Source organism: Netta rufina (genome assembly GCF_964035555.1).
Source record: "Netta rufina genome assembly, chromosome: 1".
NCBI lineage: Eukaryota > Metazoa > Chordata > Aves > Anseriformes > Anatidae > Netta > Netta rufina.
The window spans coordinates 27785060-27803024 of record NC_140123.1 but is presented as its reverse complement, the minus strand read 5'-3'; the positions used below and the strand labels follow the sequence as shown (position 1 = coordinate 27803024).

The 17965-nt window shown below is 45.3% G+C and overlaps 1 protein-coding gene across 1 annotated transcript; it reads left to right on the top strand.

Moving 5' to 3' along the window:
• Nucleotides 1-1646: 1646 nt before the first annotated feature.
• TPTE2 (transmembrane phosphoinositide 3-phosphatase and tensin homolog 2) lies at nt 1647-17381 on the top strand (the record flags this gene model as incomplete). Its single annotated transcript, XM_084289992.1, has 18 exons — nt 1647-1696; nt 3487-3564; nt 5586-5633; nt 6161-6322; nt 6707-6826; nt 8937-9036; nt 9662-9725; nt 10240-10304; nt 10922-10982; nt 11203-11284; nt 11368-11456; nt 12375-12436; nt 13400-13480; nt 14494-14599; nt 15249-15346; nt 15718-15813; nt 16216-16286; nt 17279-17381. 18 exons carry the CDS (start codon nt 1647-1649, stop codon nt 17379-17381), a joined length of 1536 nt encoding a protein of 511 aa, XP_084146118.1.
• Between the last annotated feature and the right edge of the window lie 584 nt (nt 17382-17965).

Below are 17965 nucleotides of genomic sequence, written 5' to 3'. Positions count from 1 at the left end.
TGCTTTTGGGGTATTTGATGGTATTTTTATAGCTATAAAACATGTATTAGAAAGGCAACAACTTTAAAAATAATTGAGTGCTGTGTTCATTTTCGGGCCCCTCACTACAAGGAGGACATCGAGGCCCTGGAGCGCGTCCAGAGCAGGGCTACGAAGCTGGTGAAGGGCCTGGAGCACAAGGACTGTGAGGAGCGGCTGAGGGAGCTGGGGGTGTTTGGGCTGGGGAAGAGGAGGCTCAGGGGAGACCTCATTGCTCTCTGCAGCTGCCTGAAAGGAAGGGGTGGGGAGCTGGGGGTCGGCTTCTGATCACAGGTAACCAGTGACAGGACCAGAGGGAATGGCCTCAAGTTGTGCCAGGGGAGGTTCAGGCTGGCAATGAGGAGACATTTCTGCTCAGAAAGAGCAGTCAGGCACTGGGACGGGTTGCCCAGGGAGGTGGGGGAGTCACCGTCCCTGGGGGTGTTCAAGGAGAGGTTGGACATGGTGCCTGGGGACATGGTTTAGTGGGTGACACTGGTGGCAGGGGATGGTTGGACCAGATAATCTTGAAGGTCTTTTCCATCCCAAATGGCTCCATGAGGGCTGGGGCTGCTGCCTGCCACACCTGCCAGCCCTCAGTCTGCGGGAGCCGACCCGAATCGCTCTCTTTGAGCTCCCCCTGCTGCTGGGCGCGCTGCAGGAACCCGGCCGCGGAAAGAAAGGGTGGGTGACACGGTGTGGGGTGACACGGCGGGGGATGACAGGCGGTGGGTGACAGGCGGTGAGGTGACCCGGTGCAGGGCGAGCGGCTGTGGGGCGACACGGTGTGGGGTGACACGGTGTGGGAGCGGGCACGGGGTGCCAGCGGCTGACGGGACGGGCTGGCAGGACCGAGCTCGCCCCATTCCCCGCGGGCTGTGCCCCCTCCTAGGGCCGTGCCGGGGGGTCCCCGAGGCTCCGGAGGGGCTCGGAGGGGGGGAAGCGGCCGGGCCCGGCTCGCCGCGGCCATGGAGGGGCTGAGGGGAGGCGGGCGGCGGGGCCGTCGCCATGGCAGCGGGCGGGCCCGGCCCGGCCCCATTTGATCCGGGGTGTGGGGGGGCTGGAGCGTGCCCCCAGAGCCCGGCCTCGCCTCAGCGGGTGAGTGGGGAAGGGGCGGAGGAGGAGAGGGGACGGGGAGGCGAGGCCGAGCCTCAGGAAGTTTAACGCAATTTTCCGCTGAGTCCGCGGGCGGGCTCGGCTTTGAGCTGGGGAGGCGGGAGGCTTCGCTGAGGTGAGGGCGGCGGGGGGCTCCCGGGGGGCTCCCTCCCTCCTTTTATCCCTCCCTTTCTCCCTCCATCCCCTCCTGTGGGGCCATATTCTGCCCGGGGAGCTGCTCCCCTCAGCGAGGAGACCCTCACCCACCGTGCCCGTGGCTCCATCCCTCCCTTGGGGTTGAGGGGGTGCAGGTAGGTCAGGGGGGCTGTGGGCATCCCTGCAGCGCTCCCTCACGGCTGTGTTTCCTCCTCTGTGAGGAAAAAGAGGTGGGAAGGAAGCAGGAGCCTGTCCTGCAGTAACATCAGTGAAAGCTACTTGTAGGCACAGGTGCTGGTGCTCACTGTTGCCTGTACGGGTCTCTCTCTGTTTAGATGTGCTTCTCCTAAGACCAGCAGAGCGACAACAGAAACAAAATGACGACTGTGAGGTATGAACAAGGGTCGGAGCTCAAAGAAGCCTCAAGGTGAGTGAAACGAGCTGCATTGGTGTGTGAGCTCGGAGCTCACGTGTGCTGTGTGCAGTCTTCTGCCTGGTTTCTTGATGCTCTGATCATAGCAAAGAGGAGGCTTGAAGTTTATATACTGTATGGTTTCCATTTTTTTCTCCTTCCTTAAAATACTGCTGTTTGAGAGGAGTGCTACATATGAGAGAAATATATTCTTGTGATTAACTTCTTACAAGAAGTCAATTTTTTTGACAATCTTTATTTACAGGTTAAAAACTTTATTAAAGGAGTATAGGCACTGGTAGAGTTAAGCACGGGGCAGTAGGTCTTGCTTTCTTCTTGCCTCTGGAAGCCACTGTCCAGGTATCTTAAAGGTAGGGTCTGGCTCTGCTATCCTTACAAGTCTCAAGTTCTCTTCAGCTGTGAGTAGTTAAAGAAGCTTATGCTCTCTTTGGATAGTGTGTGGATAGAAGTTAGGTTCTTCTAGTATGCCCTCTTCTTTGTCTTCTACCCTAGTGTTTAAAGACTAGATGTAGTAGCTTGTGGCAGAGAGCTTGCTTTAGCTTGGGCAACAGGTGGGTGTAGAGTGCTCAGTAAAACAAACTCCCTCTTAGGAAAGCGTTATCCAGAACTGAACCACTGCGTGAGAGCACAGTGAAAACAGTGTGCTTGTCCTTGGTTTCTGTTTTCTTCATGTGCTGAAGATTGTCCTCCTAACCCAAAACACTACTACTGCTCATTCTTATTGGGCTTTTTTCTCACAGTAGAGGATAACAAGCTGGCATTCAGTGCCTTTCACGTGTCTTCAAGGACGAACAAGTGGTCTGCAGCAAAAGTGCTGTAGCAGCAGAAACCTCTTTTAATAAGTGAAACATTTCTGCTCTATACTATGTGGATAACTCCACAGTGAATGTCTTGTAAGAACAGCTGAGAAGGAAAACTGCATAGCTGTATATTTACAGAGCTTTGCTCCCTTTCTAGGAACAGAGCGAGGATACTGGAGCTGGAAAATAGTTTGTATACAGTTGCTCCTGCGCAAGTAGTAATGATGCCAGAGGCAGAGCCACAGCAAACACTGTGGCCGTGCTATTATATAGCATAGTATTTCTATATAGAAGGTTAAAATCCAAATTCTTGGGTTTGGATCATCCTGTGACCTTTAAGGCTCTTCAGGTGGCTAAAAAATATCTTGATCCAAAGAGACCCTGTTAAGGAAGCTATGGTAAGCAGCCCTGCCAAGAAAAAAATGCTGCTCCAGCACTAGCTCAGCTGCTGCCCTGCTCTTGCAGTTTCCGGTTTGGTATCCTGCTCTGCACAAAAACACCTCTGTGCTATGGCTTCTCCTAGCATGCATTCATTCTCTGAACAAGTAGTCTACTGTAACAACATCAATATTTTCTGGACTCTGCAAAGTAATTTTGCATATGCATGTTTCTAGCAATTCCAGAGTCTGGACTGGACTCTAAAGGCCTCAGTAGACTCTGGGATGCCTGACTTCAAAGCCCTTTATCCTGTTGCTGAACACAAACGTCTTCCTTTCCTTCCCCTAAAGAAAAACTTTTGAAAGATGGATTGCTAAGTGGAGCTAGGTCAGCACAAGCCAAAGGTTTCTGCTGTAACGACATATGGGAAGCCTTTCTTCCCTTGGTGTTGTTCATGTGCTCTGGCCCTGGCTGCTGTTCTCACTGCTCAGTAGTTAATGTTACTGTTAACAGTAGTTAATGTTACTGGTTCTGGAATAACGAAGGGTAGCAATGTATAAAGCTGAGACCTGTATTGGTATGTGACTTGTGCTCTTCCTTTGCCAGCTCTCCAACAGCAGAGGAGCCCACGATAAAGATTGATGATGGTCGTGACGAGGATAATGAACAGGACAGCTGTTCCAAGTAAGCTAATGGAATACTAAATGCCTTGTTTATCCCCAAAAGTGAAAATGTCTGAACCAAAATGAGAAAGCAGATGGCTTGCTGAAGTAAGAGATAAGCCTTACTTATCTTGCTACTGATGCCTTGATATTTATCTTGATACTCAGAGCATTACACCACTTGATACTGACACTTGTTCTAGTACATAATAGCAGCAAGCAACTTCAGGAAGCTGCTTCATGCTTATGGAGATGAAATCTCCGTGCAGGAGTTAGCCACAAATATATCAGATAATGGAAAATGGCAAGTTTAAACTGCAGTGCATGAACTTTCCCAAAGAAGTGAACCTGGGGGAGCACAGAAGAACCAATGCTGCTCAGAGAATGAGGTGAATGAGGATCTGGGGCAACTGGGAAGGATTATGCCTTCAAGATTGAGCTGTCTAAACACGCTAGTGACTTACTGTTCTTGAAGCATTGGTGTGTTATTTATTTAGCCTTTTTAGTGTGTGCCTAATAAAGGTGCTTGTCCTTAGGTTGTGGAAGCTGAAGTCTTGGTGTACCTGCTGTATTTACACTGCAGGATTTGTTGGATGAAGACAAAACCACCAACTGTTAGTATAACTATTGCAGTGCTTTCCTTAGCAGGTTCTCCTCACATTTATACCTAATATCTATGTGCTAGGCTGCCTTGAAGATGAGGCCTGCTATTGCATCCTTGACTTAGACAGGAAAAGTGGCTACTGCAACCTGCTTAAAGATGTGGGTGTCTGCTGGTTCATATTTTTGGACTTCAAACTTGAAATAATGAGAAATGTGAGCTAACTCAGTGAGCCCAGCGAGATGCTTCCACTTTGCTTCAAAGATGCTCAGTCTTGTCTTAAGGTTAACTCACTAATTCAGTGTATGTACCAAGTGAAATGTAATGCTCAAACGATCCTAGAGGAAAAAGGGTAGCTCAGATAGGATAACTGGGGTGCAATATACATTATTGAACTGATTAATACTTCCTGTAACCGTGGTATCGCCAATGGGGTGGGCGGGGAGGGAAGTACAGTGACTGTGTATAACAGAGAAGGAGGACAAATGTCACAGTACTGACAAAATTCTGGCAGATTCTTCTTGTGTCAGAACTTTTTCAGTAGGTCCTACTGTTAATGAGATATTTGGAGGAGGTATTTTAAGTGGCAAAGAAAACTCAGTGCTTATGGTAGTAAAGTAACCCCTAGGTTAGCAGACTGGCAGTATGCTGGTAACTAATCTGTTTAAACCATCAGAGCTTGGGGTATGCAGGTGGAGGCTTTTATGTTAATTCTTGTTGTATAGCCTCAAGTGATTTGTTCAGCTAATGAGATGTAGCTCTGCAAAGGTCTAGCCTTAAACCAGAAGGCTTAGAGCACACTGACCAGGCAACAAGTAGTCTTCCTTAGCTACAACCCTGCTAGGGCTGAACAGAATTCCAAACTGGAAGCATTTGGCTGCGGTACCTCATTTAAGAGGTACTGGTCTTTGACCTGAAAGAACAAACTGATTTTCTTCTAAAGGTAGAAGAGAGATTTGTCTTCCTCATGCTCTAAGAGCACAGAGATGACAGTGAATCTGTTAACAGGTGCTTTTTCCCAGGCCTGAAGAGAAATCATCTCCTTCTGATACAATAAACTGATATCTTGATCAAGACTCTTTAAGAGATGATTATGCTTTAATCTTCCTCTTGATCAATAGCTGCTATGTGAATCTACTTGAAGCTTGTTACTGGACGCTGGGCCAGACTTGTAGTGTCACTGGAGCTGTGACACTGAATAGTGTTGTCAATTTGCTGAGTTTCTAGGGTTTGTAGCTGATAAATATTCTCTTGTTCAAATGACAAAAGTGTTGTCTTCAAATACTGCCTTAACATATTTCATGAATGCAACTGAAAAAAATCTCTTAAATCTTGGATACAGAACTCTGAAACCAAAGGAATGAACTTCAGTACCAGTGCTATTGTAGTTAAACCTGTAGCAAAATGTCCCTTGTCTTGATGCTGGTTCTCTTCTCTTGCAGTACTATTAGGAGAAAAATTTCCCCATTTGTGATGTCGTTTGGATTCAGGTAAAGCATCCGCCTTGTAATGATATGGGAGGGGTGGAAGTAGTCTTTATTTCTAGTGCAAGAACTTGGAGAACTCCTTAAGCAATAGGGACTCCAGCCAGTTGTTCCTGGGAAGTACGGAATTAAAATATAGTTACTTCTAAGGAACTGCATTCCCTCATAAGTGGGAGGGAAGGTCAATATGCTGGAGGACAAGCTGAAGCTTCTATGCCTTAAAGTATTCAGGTTTGTGCCACTTCTGGATAGCTGTGGAATTACTGGTGAATAACTACAGCTGAGTCTGCAGCAACCACACCAGTTCCATGTGGATGTTGTACTCTGCAAATCACTTCAGAAAGTGTGATTTGAATCCTTTGGCTCTTCATACAAGCAGGCCTTGATTTTATTTTTATTTTATATATACACACACGCATGAGAACCCACAGTTGGACCAGCTTAAAATAAAAAATCAGGGTTTGTGCTCTCCAGTCTATAAATGTCAATATTTCTTTCCTTCTTATCAAGTTGACTTGTATTTTTTTTTTCAGGGTATTTGGAGTTGTGCTTATCATTGTGGACATTGTTGTTGTGATTATGGATCTGGCTCTCCCTGAGAAGAAAAGGGGCATTAGGGAGATTCTCGAAGGCATTTCCCTGGCTATAGCACTCTTCTTCCTCGTCGATGTTCTCATGAGGGTGTTTGTTGCAGGGTAAGGCCTTGGCAAAGATGAATTCAGTGTGGCAAATCCTCAAGCTAGTAAGGAAGCAAAACTTTGAGCTTGGGGCTGTGAGTGTGGCTGGCCCTTAGGCTAAACTTATGGTTATCTTTTATTGGCTGTTACCGTTGTATAGGCTAACCTGTAAAAAGCTTCTGAGACAAGTAAACACTTGGAAACTGCCGTTCTTGATATAACTCATTCATTGTAGACCTGGTGTATTTCCTTAATGGGTCTTCAGTGCTTAGTGTTCTGAAGTGCTTCAGAAGAGCTTGTCTCCAGCAGTAGCTTTATATAGGCTCTTTCCTTCCTGAACATGGGTTTCAAAATTTGTTGCCATCCGTAGGGGTGTTTGTCTGACTCTCTCCTTTGTTTCAGCTTCAGGAACTATTTCCGGTCCAAACTGAATGTTTTGGATGCATTCATAGTAGTGGGCACTCTGTTAATTAACCTGACCTACTCCTTCTCAGACCTCGCTGCGACGGATCAGATGCCAAGGTAAGAACGGTACCACAACTGTTAGATGTGAGCTCTCTTCTTGACAGGAGTCTAAGAATTTTCTTGGGCATATCTAAGCTGGCTGAGTGCATGCTAGAGCACAAATATGGCTCTGATAGGATTTCACAGTACAGGCTTCTAAAGGATAGAAAGATTTAACTGTTCCTGATGGAGACAGGAATGCGCCTCTCAACTACTCATCTGCACTGAGTTTGGATTACAGTGAGACCCTTGCACCAACCAGGGAAAGAAGTAGCGGTGTTTTAAGAAAAAACAACACAAAACAAAAAATTTAGTGGGTACAAGGTGGGAAACATTCCTCTAGAAGAAACGCTTATTAAACACCAGCCTGAGCTGAATGGCATATCTCTGCCCACAGCTTTCTAAAGAATATTTTTTCCTTATGGAGTCCTGGGCTGTTAGTAGTAAGCCTGATCCTGCATTGATTCTTCCTGCTGGATGTTGGCGTGTGCAAATCCCTTGTACCTGCTGAATTTGGAGAGGGTTTTGTACAGGCCCAGCATCCCACAAGGTGGTTTTATTTTTTATTTTTTATTTTTTTTTATGTTCTTAAAAGATACTCAGCTGAGACCTACTGTCTCATCCATGCGACTCTTGAGGCCTTCTATAACGCTTTTGTTAAAGGCTCTTAGTTCTGTGCAGACCAAAGCATTACCACCTGGCACTAGAAGGTATTTCAGAACTGGCCAAATATCAGACTTTGAAGAAAAGACAGCCTTCCCTTCCCACCTAATCCTCTAACTTATAGTAGCCTACATGTTTTTCGTACTCTTCTTTCCTTGCAGCCCTTGATTCAGATGCAAACAGTAGCTGTAAAGCATTTAACTAAGGCACTTAAATCTCAGAAGAGCTAGGCTGAGCAATTTTTATGTGGATGAGAATTTGTGTGGCAGTCCATAGAGGTAACATCCCCTGATGGAGCGATGTGGTGTCTTTTCCTGACCTGGTCTAGCTGGGTGTGGATTGGGATGAGCTGTCTGCTGACTTACACAGCCTTATTCCTCAAGTATCCTTTTGTATCAGTTTGGGAGTTAATGCCTAACTAGCTGGCTCTGTGAAGGGCAGAAGGCAAGCTGCTGGTATCCTGCAGAGCTACTTCTTGCAGCGGTGGCTCGGGCTGAGGAGAGGGGCTCTGGAGTCTTCACTGCAGTGCTGGCTTGTCCTTGCCTGGCTGCTTGCTCAAGGCAACTCTCCTGAAACAACAGCAGGGTGATCTTGGGCTAGGAGTGAGCTGGGGAGAAACTGAAATTCAGCTCCAGGTGTCCAGATCAACTGTGTCATGCTGGCTTCTGACAAGCTCTACTTCAGTGGAGAGTACTCTGTTTTCAACCAGAGGTGATGGAATAAAGCTTCCATAACACTTTTCCCCCCCCTCACTGTAGGTATTCACCTAAGTATCCTTACCTAGGTATATCAGGGCCTAAAACACGTGTGTGCTCCTTAAACTATATGCTCATACCTCCTTAAGGAACAAATGCTGGTTGACACTACTCACTAAGGGTATCCCAAAGCAGCTGCCCTTACTCAGGTTGTCTCTGTAGAGCTACTCACATGAGCATCTTGCCAGATTCAAAGTCCAACGGCAGTACAAAGTTTCTCAACATAACTTGTTCAAGTTACTGAATGATTAAACAAAAGGCTTATAAACTGCTCTGTTCTCAGGTTACCTACTCAAGGCATGATGTCTGGCTTGTTCAGCTTCTCTTTTCAGCTGTTTTTCGTGTCTGGTTCCACTTTAAGAGTACATTTTAAGAATAAGCTTGAAGGAACAGCAACGTAGGGATAGTAACAGTAGCAGTGTCAAAAGAACTTACTGCTTGCTGGGCAGAGATACTGGGAAAAATCTATTCCAGCAAGTAGGGGTGCTTCCTAGTCTTGTTTCGTGTTTGAAATTTGTATCCCCAAAACCCTTAACAATAAAACTATGGTATACTTCAAGCCTTGTGTCACCCTTCTTACCAAAATCAACGTGGGAGGTCCTAGTTCGATAAGTGAAACAAAACTATCTACCTCTGAAATAACTTTTAAATAGCTTTAAGTTTTGCATCTAAATGTAGTAATGTCTTTTTATGGTGAATCTCTCATCTAGAATGGTCGCTCTCTTTCGAGTTCTGAGAATTGTCATCTTAATTCGAATATTTCGCCTGGCCTCCCAAAAGAAGCAGCTTGAAGTGGTGACCAGGAGAATGGTAAGTTGGCCTAGTAATAAATCTAGTTATTTTTAATTATTTTTCTCTCCAGGAAGCCATCAATAGTGAGCAACAAGACTGCTCACAGTGTGTTGGTCTGAAACTAATACTACTACAGAAGCAACGTGTTGTTTTTGTGTCTCTGGCAGGGTTTTGGGGTTACGCTTTCTATTTCAGTGTAGCTAGCAATGCCTGCCTCTGCTTGAGCAAGCAGCTCCTTGACCTGGAAGACCGGTGTGTCAGGGATTGGGACACCGTCGTGTGTCTTGATTTGATAATTACTGGCTTGTGTGGTACACAGGCTGTTTTCCATCATACATGGGCAGGTTGGAGATTTTTAATGCTTCTGGCACTTATTTGAGGTGAAAACAAAATAGCTTAGCTGTATCGAAGCCCTATCCATTGTAAATGCCTCTGTTACCACCAGCAGGGCACTGAAGTGATTGTTGGAGCTTCAAGCCCAACCCCTTACACAGGAATAAACAGTCCTGGTTACGCTGCCCTTAACTTCCTTCCTTCAAGTTAAGGAAGTCCAGATGTTTTTTTTTTTTTTTTCCTAGTAATAATCAACAAGTGCTGCCTTGTGGTGGTGTTTAGGAAGACTGACTCTGCTCCTTTTTCACAGGTCTCTGAAAACAAAAGGCGCTATATGAAAGATGGCTTTGATCTGGATCTCACTTACATTACTGGTTTGTAGAAGTCCTGTAGCAACAAATGATATTTCGCAGCATGTTACATCCTGCTAACACTGAGTGCTTTGTATGAAACACAACTCTTTCAGCAGACTACTGAAACTTAAATATGAATTCAAATCAAGCCTACTCCTTTTCTTTAGGAGTTTGAAATCAGTTTCTAACCCTGTTCTTCTCAAGGGTTAACCTCCTGGTAGGGTGGGTGTACATGCTGTATAGAAATCCTTCTGAGGTGTAGGGAACCAGAGCTAAGAAGCTATTGATTGATTTAGTGTGTTTGCCTCCAGTTCTATGCTGCCTGGTTAATGATAGCTTATGCTTCAGGAAGGCCTGGTGCCCTGCTCTAGCTATGCAAAATGCAGAACAAAACCTCTTGGAAATGGGTAGGAGGCTTTCCTAACTAGGGTGGGAGTCAGTTACTTCATGATAACATGCCCTCTGTCATGTAGTGCCTATGTTTGGAGAGGGTCTGTCTCCCTGGTATTACACCTGATCGCTGTCTTCTCCACAGATCGTGTTATTGCAATGTCATTTCCATCTTCTGGGAAGCAGTCTTTCTACAGGAACCCTATAAAGGTAAAAATCTCTCATTGTCAAGTTCAGTGTTTCTGAACAGTTTCACTTCAAGGTTTCCACTAGCTTGCATGTGGACTAGATTACCAACTCAGCCCTAGTCCTGCTGATTTAGCTGGCTGGAGTATTTAAATGGTCATCTCCACTGTGCTGCACTGCTTGTATTGTAGTCTCTCGGCTGAGCCAAGTGAGATGCATCTTGTGTTGTGGACTCACTGGTCATCTGATGTCTGTTTCTTGGGGAAAATTATCAAAACCAAATCAATTCTGTCCCAGGCCAGTAATAGTGTGAGTCATATGAGTGATCTACTCAGATTAAAAACACTTCAAATGTCTGCATTAAATACTTCTAATGTCTAAATCTTAAATTAGACATGAAGTCCCTTTTACAGAGCTCTTCTGCCTGATGTCTTAGAAACCTAAGTATGTAGGGCCAGGAACTTGGTCATGGTGCTTTTACACTAGATAGGAATCAGAACTACTGGGCTGAAAAGCTCTGTTGTTCAAGAGCTGATCATAAATATACTCGCTGACTTCACCTTGGGGATGGGGAATGAGGTGGCCATGGAAATAAGGAGTTACGCAAGCTACTCAGAACTTGTATCTTACTATTGCTATAGGAGGTTGCAAGATTTCTGGACACCAAGCATGCAGACCATTATAAAGTCTACAATCTCTGCAGTAAGTATGCTTAGTTGCTTGACTGTACTGAAAAACAGATAAACATCTCTTTAGGGTATGTTGGTGGCAATACTAGATCTTCAGGAACTTTCTATCAAAAGTAATTTTTAAAAAGTACTTAAAACACTGGTACAAGCTTAGACCGGTGGTCTTGTGTCATATCCAACTCTGTTCCAAGCCCATTCCCCTCCCTGGCATAACTCCCAGATTTTCTTTATAGGTGAAAAAGGCTATGACCCCAAGTACTTCCACTATAGGGTGGAAAGGATTTTCATCGATGACCACAATGTCCCAACAATACAGTGAGTCTTGGCAAGAAATACTTGCGTTGTGGTAGCTCTCCGTGGGTGCTTACTGACACCACGCTCGTCTTCCTCTTATCTAGGGACATGCTGAAGTTCACTGCCAGTGTCCGTGAATGGATGAGTCAAGATGAAAAGAACATCATAGCAATTCACTGTAAAGGAGGCAAGGGTAAGACTTGTCATGTCTAATGCATGCATGCCACAAATGATACGTACATTAAAAATATTAGGATAAGAAAGTGTAGTCCTAAACCATGGCATAAAGTGGGTTTAGGGTAACTTGGCAAATTCTGCTGTTCTGACTCCTGCCAGGAGGGACTGGGGACAGGGAGCTACCAAGGCTGCTACTAGTAATTGTTAAGCAGCTGCTCTAGCTCTGCTACCTAGTCACCCATGCTGAATATCCTGCACTGTAATATACCTCAGGCTTCTGAATTTCTGTGGAAATGGCCTAGGTGCTGCTGAATCCTGATTTAAGACACATAAGAAACAAGGTATCGTGAGAAAGCATAATACAGTGTTGTGGGGGCGGGCTTGTGCAAGCTATTGCACACGAACTGGTCCATGAGTGCTATCTGCAACCCTCAGTAGCTCAGGAGCTGCTGAAGTGCATGGATAGCTGTGCAAATAAGCCAAACGACCCTGCAAACATCTGCCACATCTCCAGCCACCTGCTGTTACTGCTACAAATGCTACGGATACTTGGCTTGAAGCAGATGGTTGCAGAAGGGTTTTTCCCACAGTTGTAAAGCCTCCTAAGCTGTATTTCCCAAACTGAACACTGAAGCTACCTGGAGAACAAGTGTAGGGAGGGGGTGATGACCTCAGACTTGAATTCAATACCGAGACAATACCGGGACCTCTGTGCTAGAAGTCTTATTGCCCTACTTAGTAGGGTTGGGCAAAAACTGGAGCAGAGAAGTAACTCTTGCGACTTAAACTGGTGTTGCCAGTGCTTTAGTCTGACACTTGACTACTCCAGTGACCCCCATCTCCCATTATCTCTATTTTAATAGTTACAACTTCATTTTTCACAAATAATCCCCCAAGTCTTACAGTTCAATCTCTCTTACTGCTTTTACTACAGGTAGAACTGGAACAATGGTCTGTACTTGGCTAATAGACAGTGACCAGTTTGAGAGTGCAAAGGTAAAAACTAAGTTTTATTTTGGTTCTTTCCATATTCCAAATACCCTCTTTAGAATCTAATTAATTGCTGAAATGCCCTAATACTCTGTAAAAAGCCTACAGACAAAAAAGCATGGTGTAAACAACCTGCATTTTAAAAATTTTTTGCAACTCCTGCTAATGTGGAAACTCATCTCTGAAGACTACTCTTGATCAGGAAGAACTGGTAATGTAGGATGCCAACTTTGAAGCGCTTCTTTTAGAGGCATAATAGACCTAGGATCTTGAGCAACTTGTCTTAAGCTATGGGTGCCTTCTGAACATGCCCTACTAACGCCAGTGTCACTCTTTAAGTGGTCTTGTGTAATTCTCCTCCCTACTCTCCTTCCAAGTGGTGTGAGATGTCAAGACAAGGCCACAGGCAGTTCTTGATTGCAAGAAGCCTTTCCAAATATTTTTGGGGAAAAGGAAGAAAGACCAGCAAGTCTGCAGTCAGGAATGATGCGTGTTCTGCTTTGATATATGGAGTGTGGGGTCTTGACCTGAAAACCTGGGTTCCAGAAGGCCCTGATCACTGTAGGTAGCTTGGGCAGAGTGTATATCAGCTTGTAACTTGCTGTTCTCTGAGCTTGGGTTGTGGAGATGCAAACTAATGCTCAGTTTTTGTCTGCCACAGGCCCCTTGAGAAGCGTATATGGCTCTGTAGGAATTGCTTAATATGCATATATCTCTCTTCCTTCTGAGAGCTTTATTAGCTCTCAGTTTGGGATGAGAGAGTTAATATACCTGACTTCCTAACTAGTAACTCTATATTGTTGTTAAAAGCCTCCTTCTAGAAGATACCACAACAACTATTGCGTATCCTCACTTGTATTCATTTATTAGAGTTGACTGGTATGGTTCTAGTTTGTTTGCTATGCACTGCTCAGGAAGGGGCATGGTGGTGGGATGAATGTCTTAACACTTAAAAATCTTTCTATGTAGGAAAGTTTGGACTACTTTGGGGAGAGGAGAACTGACAGAAGCACAAGTACCAAATTTCAAGGCGTTGAAACTCCATCCCAGGTAAGTCTGAGCAGGTCCAGCAACAGCAGCCAAACCAATCCTAGCCTTGTGAGCACTGAAGCTGCCCCAGTTCTGCCTTGTTTCTACTATATGCTTAACTCTTGGGCTTCCTGCACTCATTCTTTAGGGGTTGGAAGATTGCCAATTAGTAGGGTTCATTGCATTCTTCTCCCTTCCCTTGTTAAAGTAATTCCTTGCACTAATTCCATGACATTGTGAAATGGGACTGGTACCTGGGTTCACAATCCTCTTAAGGCTGGAAGGAGCACATTTAGTGCACGTTTAGTCCAACCCTGCTGCTTAAGCAAGGTGAGCTAGAGCAGGCTGTCCAAGATGATGTCCAGTTAGACTTAGAGCATCTCCCCCAAACTCTCTGGGTAACCTTTTGCAGTGTTTGACCACCCTCACGAACGCATGACCCTAGAAGACAACTGGGCTGCTCATCAGCAGTGCGCTGGAGGCTGCAGCCTGGCCTGGGGAGGGCTATGGTGCTGCTGTGGTTGGGTGGAGGAATGCATCCTCTAAAAATAGCATTCACAGGGAAACACAAAATGTGCTATTGCCTCAGACCATGTCTTCATCTTAATTCACTGCATTCTGTGAGATGAAGCTGTTGGTTAGAGGTATTATAGTTACCAGTACAAAACTGAATGGAAGTATAGCCACCTCTCGGTATGTGCTTCTTCAAAATGGAAGCATCCTGGAGCTTTTTAAGAGGCAGAATGTTTAAACTTATGATAAAAAAGCTCCCTGCTTCTTGCTGAACTCAAAAGTACAGAATTGTTCTTACAACACCAAATTTAAATAATTTAAAAATGCGGGTGTTGAACTTGTGTAGAGTTTTAACAATCAGCTGTTTGAAATGTGAAAGGGAAAGAACAAGACTCATTTCTTGTTAGCCTTAGACTTGAGGTAGCAAAGAACTTGGAGCAGATCTACTTAATCCTGCTTCTACCTAGACTTAGGTTGTATGGGGTTAACTGCATAATGTGTTTGGGTTTTTTGCATTACAGAGTAGGTATGTTGGGTATTATGAGATCCTGAAAAACAAGTATAACTTCAAACTCCCACCAGAGAGACAACTCAAAATAAAAAACCTCAAAATCTACTCTATACATGGTAAGAACTTTTGAATTTGGGCACTTCTCTATTTCGTAATGGTTTTGTGGTACAGGTAGCTGATCTCTGTACTCTGTCTCTCTTACTAAGTCATGTTAAAAATGTAGGCTTACTGGGTTATGAGAATTCAAATAGCACAGATTAAAAACAGGCAAAAACCAACTCCACAAACCTTTGGAGTACAGCTGCCTTGTGTTCTGTCACCTTCTGGGTGTCTGCTAAAATGATGGCTCACATGCAGCCTGCCTTGTTTTGGGAAGGGAATCAATTATATCCGTAGGGTTAGTGGGTAACACTTCTCAGCCTGTTATAACTTTCTGTATATATGTACTGGTAACCTTGATGAAAGGCTGACTACTAGAAGTACAGCACATGCTAGGGGGCCTAAAATGCTGTTCTTCAGTTGGTGCAACTGTATTCTGCATGTGCTGTTCCTGAGCCACCAGTAGGATTCTCTGCTACTTCCACACAGCTTTCAGCCACTCAAGCTTGAGTTGCTTTCAGGTCTTGAGTTCCCTAAAGTCTGTAGCAAGGCCTTCCTCACAAGGCTGTTCTCAGGGAGAGTGATACACTTGGCTTTGATTACCACTTTGTTTCCAGGTGATGTTTTGTGCTCTGGTATAATGCGACACTTTCCTCCTCTTCCTAGGAGTTGGGAAAGGCAACGGAACTGACTTGAAGGTGCAGGTAATAATGAGAAAGCAAGTTGTATTAGAATGTGTCTGTGCAACACAAGGAAACTGCAAGGTGAGCACACTATGGAACTGGCAGCTTTCAGCTTCTGTGACTCAGCTGCCTGAAACTGTTGTCCTGTAGAAGTTAGACACTGGGCATAAAAGTACCCTAGTAAATGGATACTGGAAATTCTGAGGTGAAACAGCCAAGCTTTGTTAAACCATAGAAAAAAATACTACAAAGTAGTAGCAGGCTTCCTAAAAGTTGTTTAAATATTTAAGTCACTCTGACCTGAGAAGCTGAAATTGTTGGTGGCTGTTCTAGCAGTGCTGTTGTATTTCTATACCACAAATAAGTAACTTCCAATTGCCATCCATTGGGCCTATGTCCCTGCAGTAGCTTTTCATAAACGCAATATTTTGTTTTGTGTGTTCTGTATCCAGCTCTTCTTTGACGCTGACAGTGACTCTGTAGTCATTGGCTTGGAAGACAGCCCTGTGATAAGCGGGGATGTGAAAGTCAGATTTGAATCCCATTCTGTAAGTACAACGGCGTGAAGACTGGCGCTTGAATTTGAGGGCCAGCAATGCGAACTGCAGCTGGTCTTGGCCACCTCAGCTCTGTGGGGCCACGTGTTTCTTCCCCCGTGGCTCCTGCTGTGTGGGGTGGCCTTTTGTAGCAGCTGTAGCAACAGACACCTTTGTTGGGTACCTGCTGCTTCTAACGTGGGGCTCTTACTCTTTCATATTTAGTTTGAGTGGCCTAGTCCTGAAACAAATTCAGTGAGCATGGTGATCTGGGTGTGATATTGGGCTTCTCAAGTGTACTGGTTCTGCCACTGTAGCTTTCTAAACCAGTCTGCTGGAGCCAGGTTGGGTGCTCATCTCTAAAAACAAGTCCTGTTGCCAAATGGAGTCCTTAAACAGATCCTTTCCTTTTAGGATCTTCCAAAAGGCTATGACAACTGCCCGTTTTTCTTCTGGTTCAACACTTCCTTTATTGAAAATAACAGGTAAGTGAGCACAGTGACTGCCTTTAGATCGGAACTTCTTGTGTCTGAGCAGGGCTGATGGTTCCTAAACGTGGTGCTGAGAGCTGGAACAGCTGGCTAATGAAATCAGTCATAGCTTCTGTGTGCATCTCTGACCCTCAGTCCTAACTTGTGAGCCTGCAGTTGGCACACGCTTGTACTGTGCGAGGTGGTTTAAATGTGAGATTTGTCTTAATCGGCTTAATCTACTGGGCTGTTTCCCAGTACTCGAAGTATTGTTAATTAACTGGAACTCCGAAGGTATAACGAACTGCTCAAACCTCTACAGCACACCTGGCAGAGGCTGGAACTTGAATTCAGCAGGCAAGTTAGGTATAACTACTGTTCTTTCTATGACTGGAACAGGACAAGCAATTGTTATTTAATTCTTCCTATCAAAATATGAGGAGTTAGCCATGAATCCGTATTCATAACTCTAAACAGAATACCCAGAGCCAGCAATGCACCGTGCAGCCTGGGTGCAGGTACCCAGTTAGACCCAAGCAGTGGCAGGAGAAACAGAAACCTGCTGTCTTGGCTCTGCAGCTGGGCTGTATCAAAAGCTGCTGTGCTGGTGCTCTCAGGTGATCACTAGAAATTAATTCAGTAAGCACTGAAAGGGGAGAACGTGGCTGAGCTTGACTGAGTACTGAATCCAGTGCCTGGCGTTAGGAAAGCCAGTTATTAAACCTACCACACGCATCCCGTGAGAAGGGCTGCAGCTGGAGGTAACGTTAATTCTGCTGTAGCAAGCTTCTGTCTTGGGGCTCTAGGCAGGGGGAAAACCACCAACGGCCAGGTTGGTGTTATGTTTCTCAAACTGCTTCAGATCCAAATCCCCGTGCATGTCTATCTGAATCTAAGATCTGGGGCATGTTTAATATTCCAGGGCTGAACGTGAAGTTTTCTTCACTGTCTTGAAGAAAAAGCCTATCTTACGGCCTAAAACGTGCTACTGAATCACTTTCTTTCAGGCTCTACCTCCCCAGGAATGAGCTGGATAATCCTCACAAGTCTAAAACGTGGAAAGTTTACAGCGAGAAGTTTGCTGTAGAGGTAAACTTCGCCGAACCATAAGGCTGAAAGAAGGAAAACACTTCAACTTGTCTCTCTTCCTGAAGACTGTTCTGCTGCTTCGGTATCGCGAAGTGGTCTGCCCGTGCTGTACTTAACGTATTTCTATGTAGATACAACTTTCTCAAATAAACTGACCTGAAGTTCTGTTGTGCAGAGCAATAATCCTCTGGAGAATTACTTAATGCTGCTGTCACGGTGTGCTAACGAGCTGTTGGATCTGTGCAGAGGTGTTTACCTACAGGTGATCCCTTCTCTACTACCTGACCACTGTCAGGAGCGTTCCCACACTGGTGGGTGAACAGCAGGCTGGGGTGCTGCTGGAGGACCTGAGGCACCTTCCCCTAGCATCAGGGTTTCTGTGCAGGTCCCTAGGCTTAAGGGGATGCTGGAGATGGAGGAGAAGGATTCTGGCACAGGCAGGTGAGTGTTCTCAGGTGGAAGCCTTGCTGAGGTGGCACAGCTGGGCCTCATCAGCTCAGGAGCGTGCAGGCTGCTTGGGTCAGTCAGCCAAGCCTCCAGACCTGGGTGGGGTGGTTTTGGTCTGTGCTCCTTTAGCTCTGTGGTAATGCTGCAGCTGCTCACTG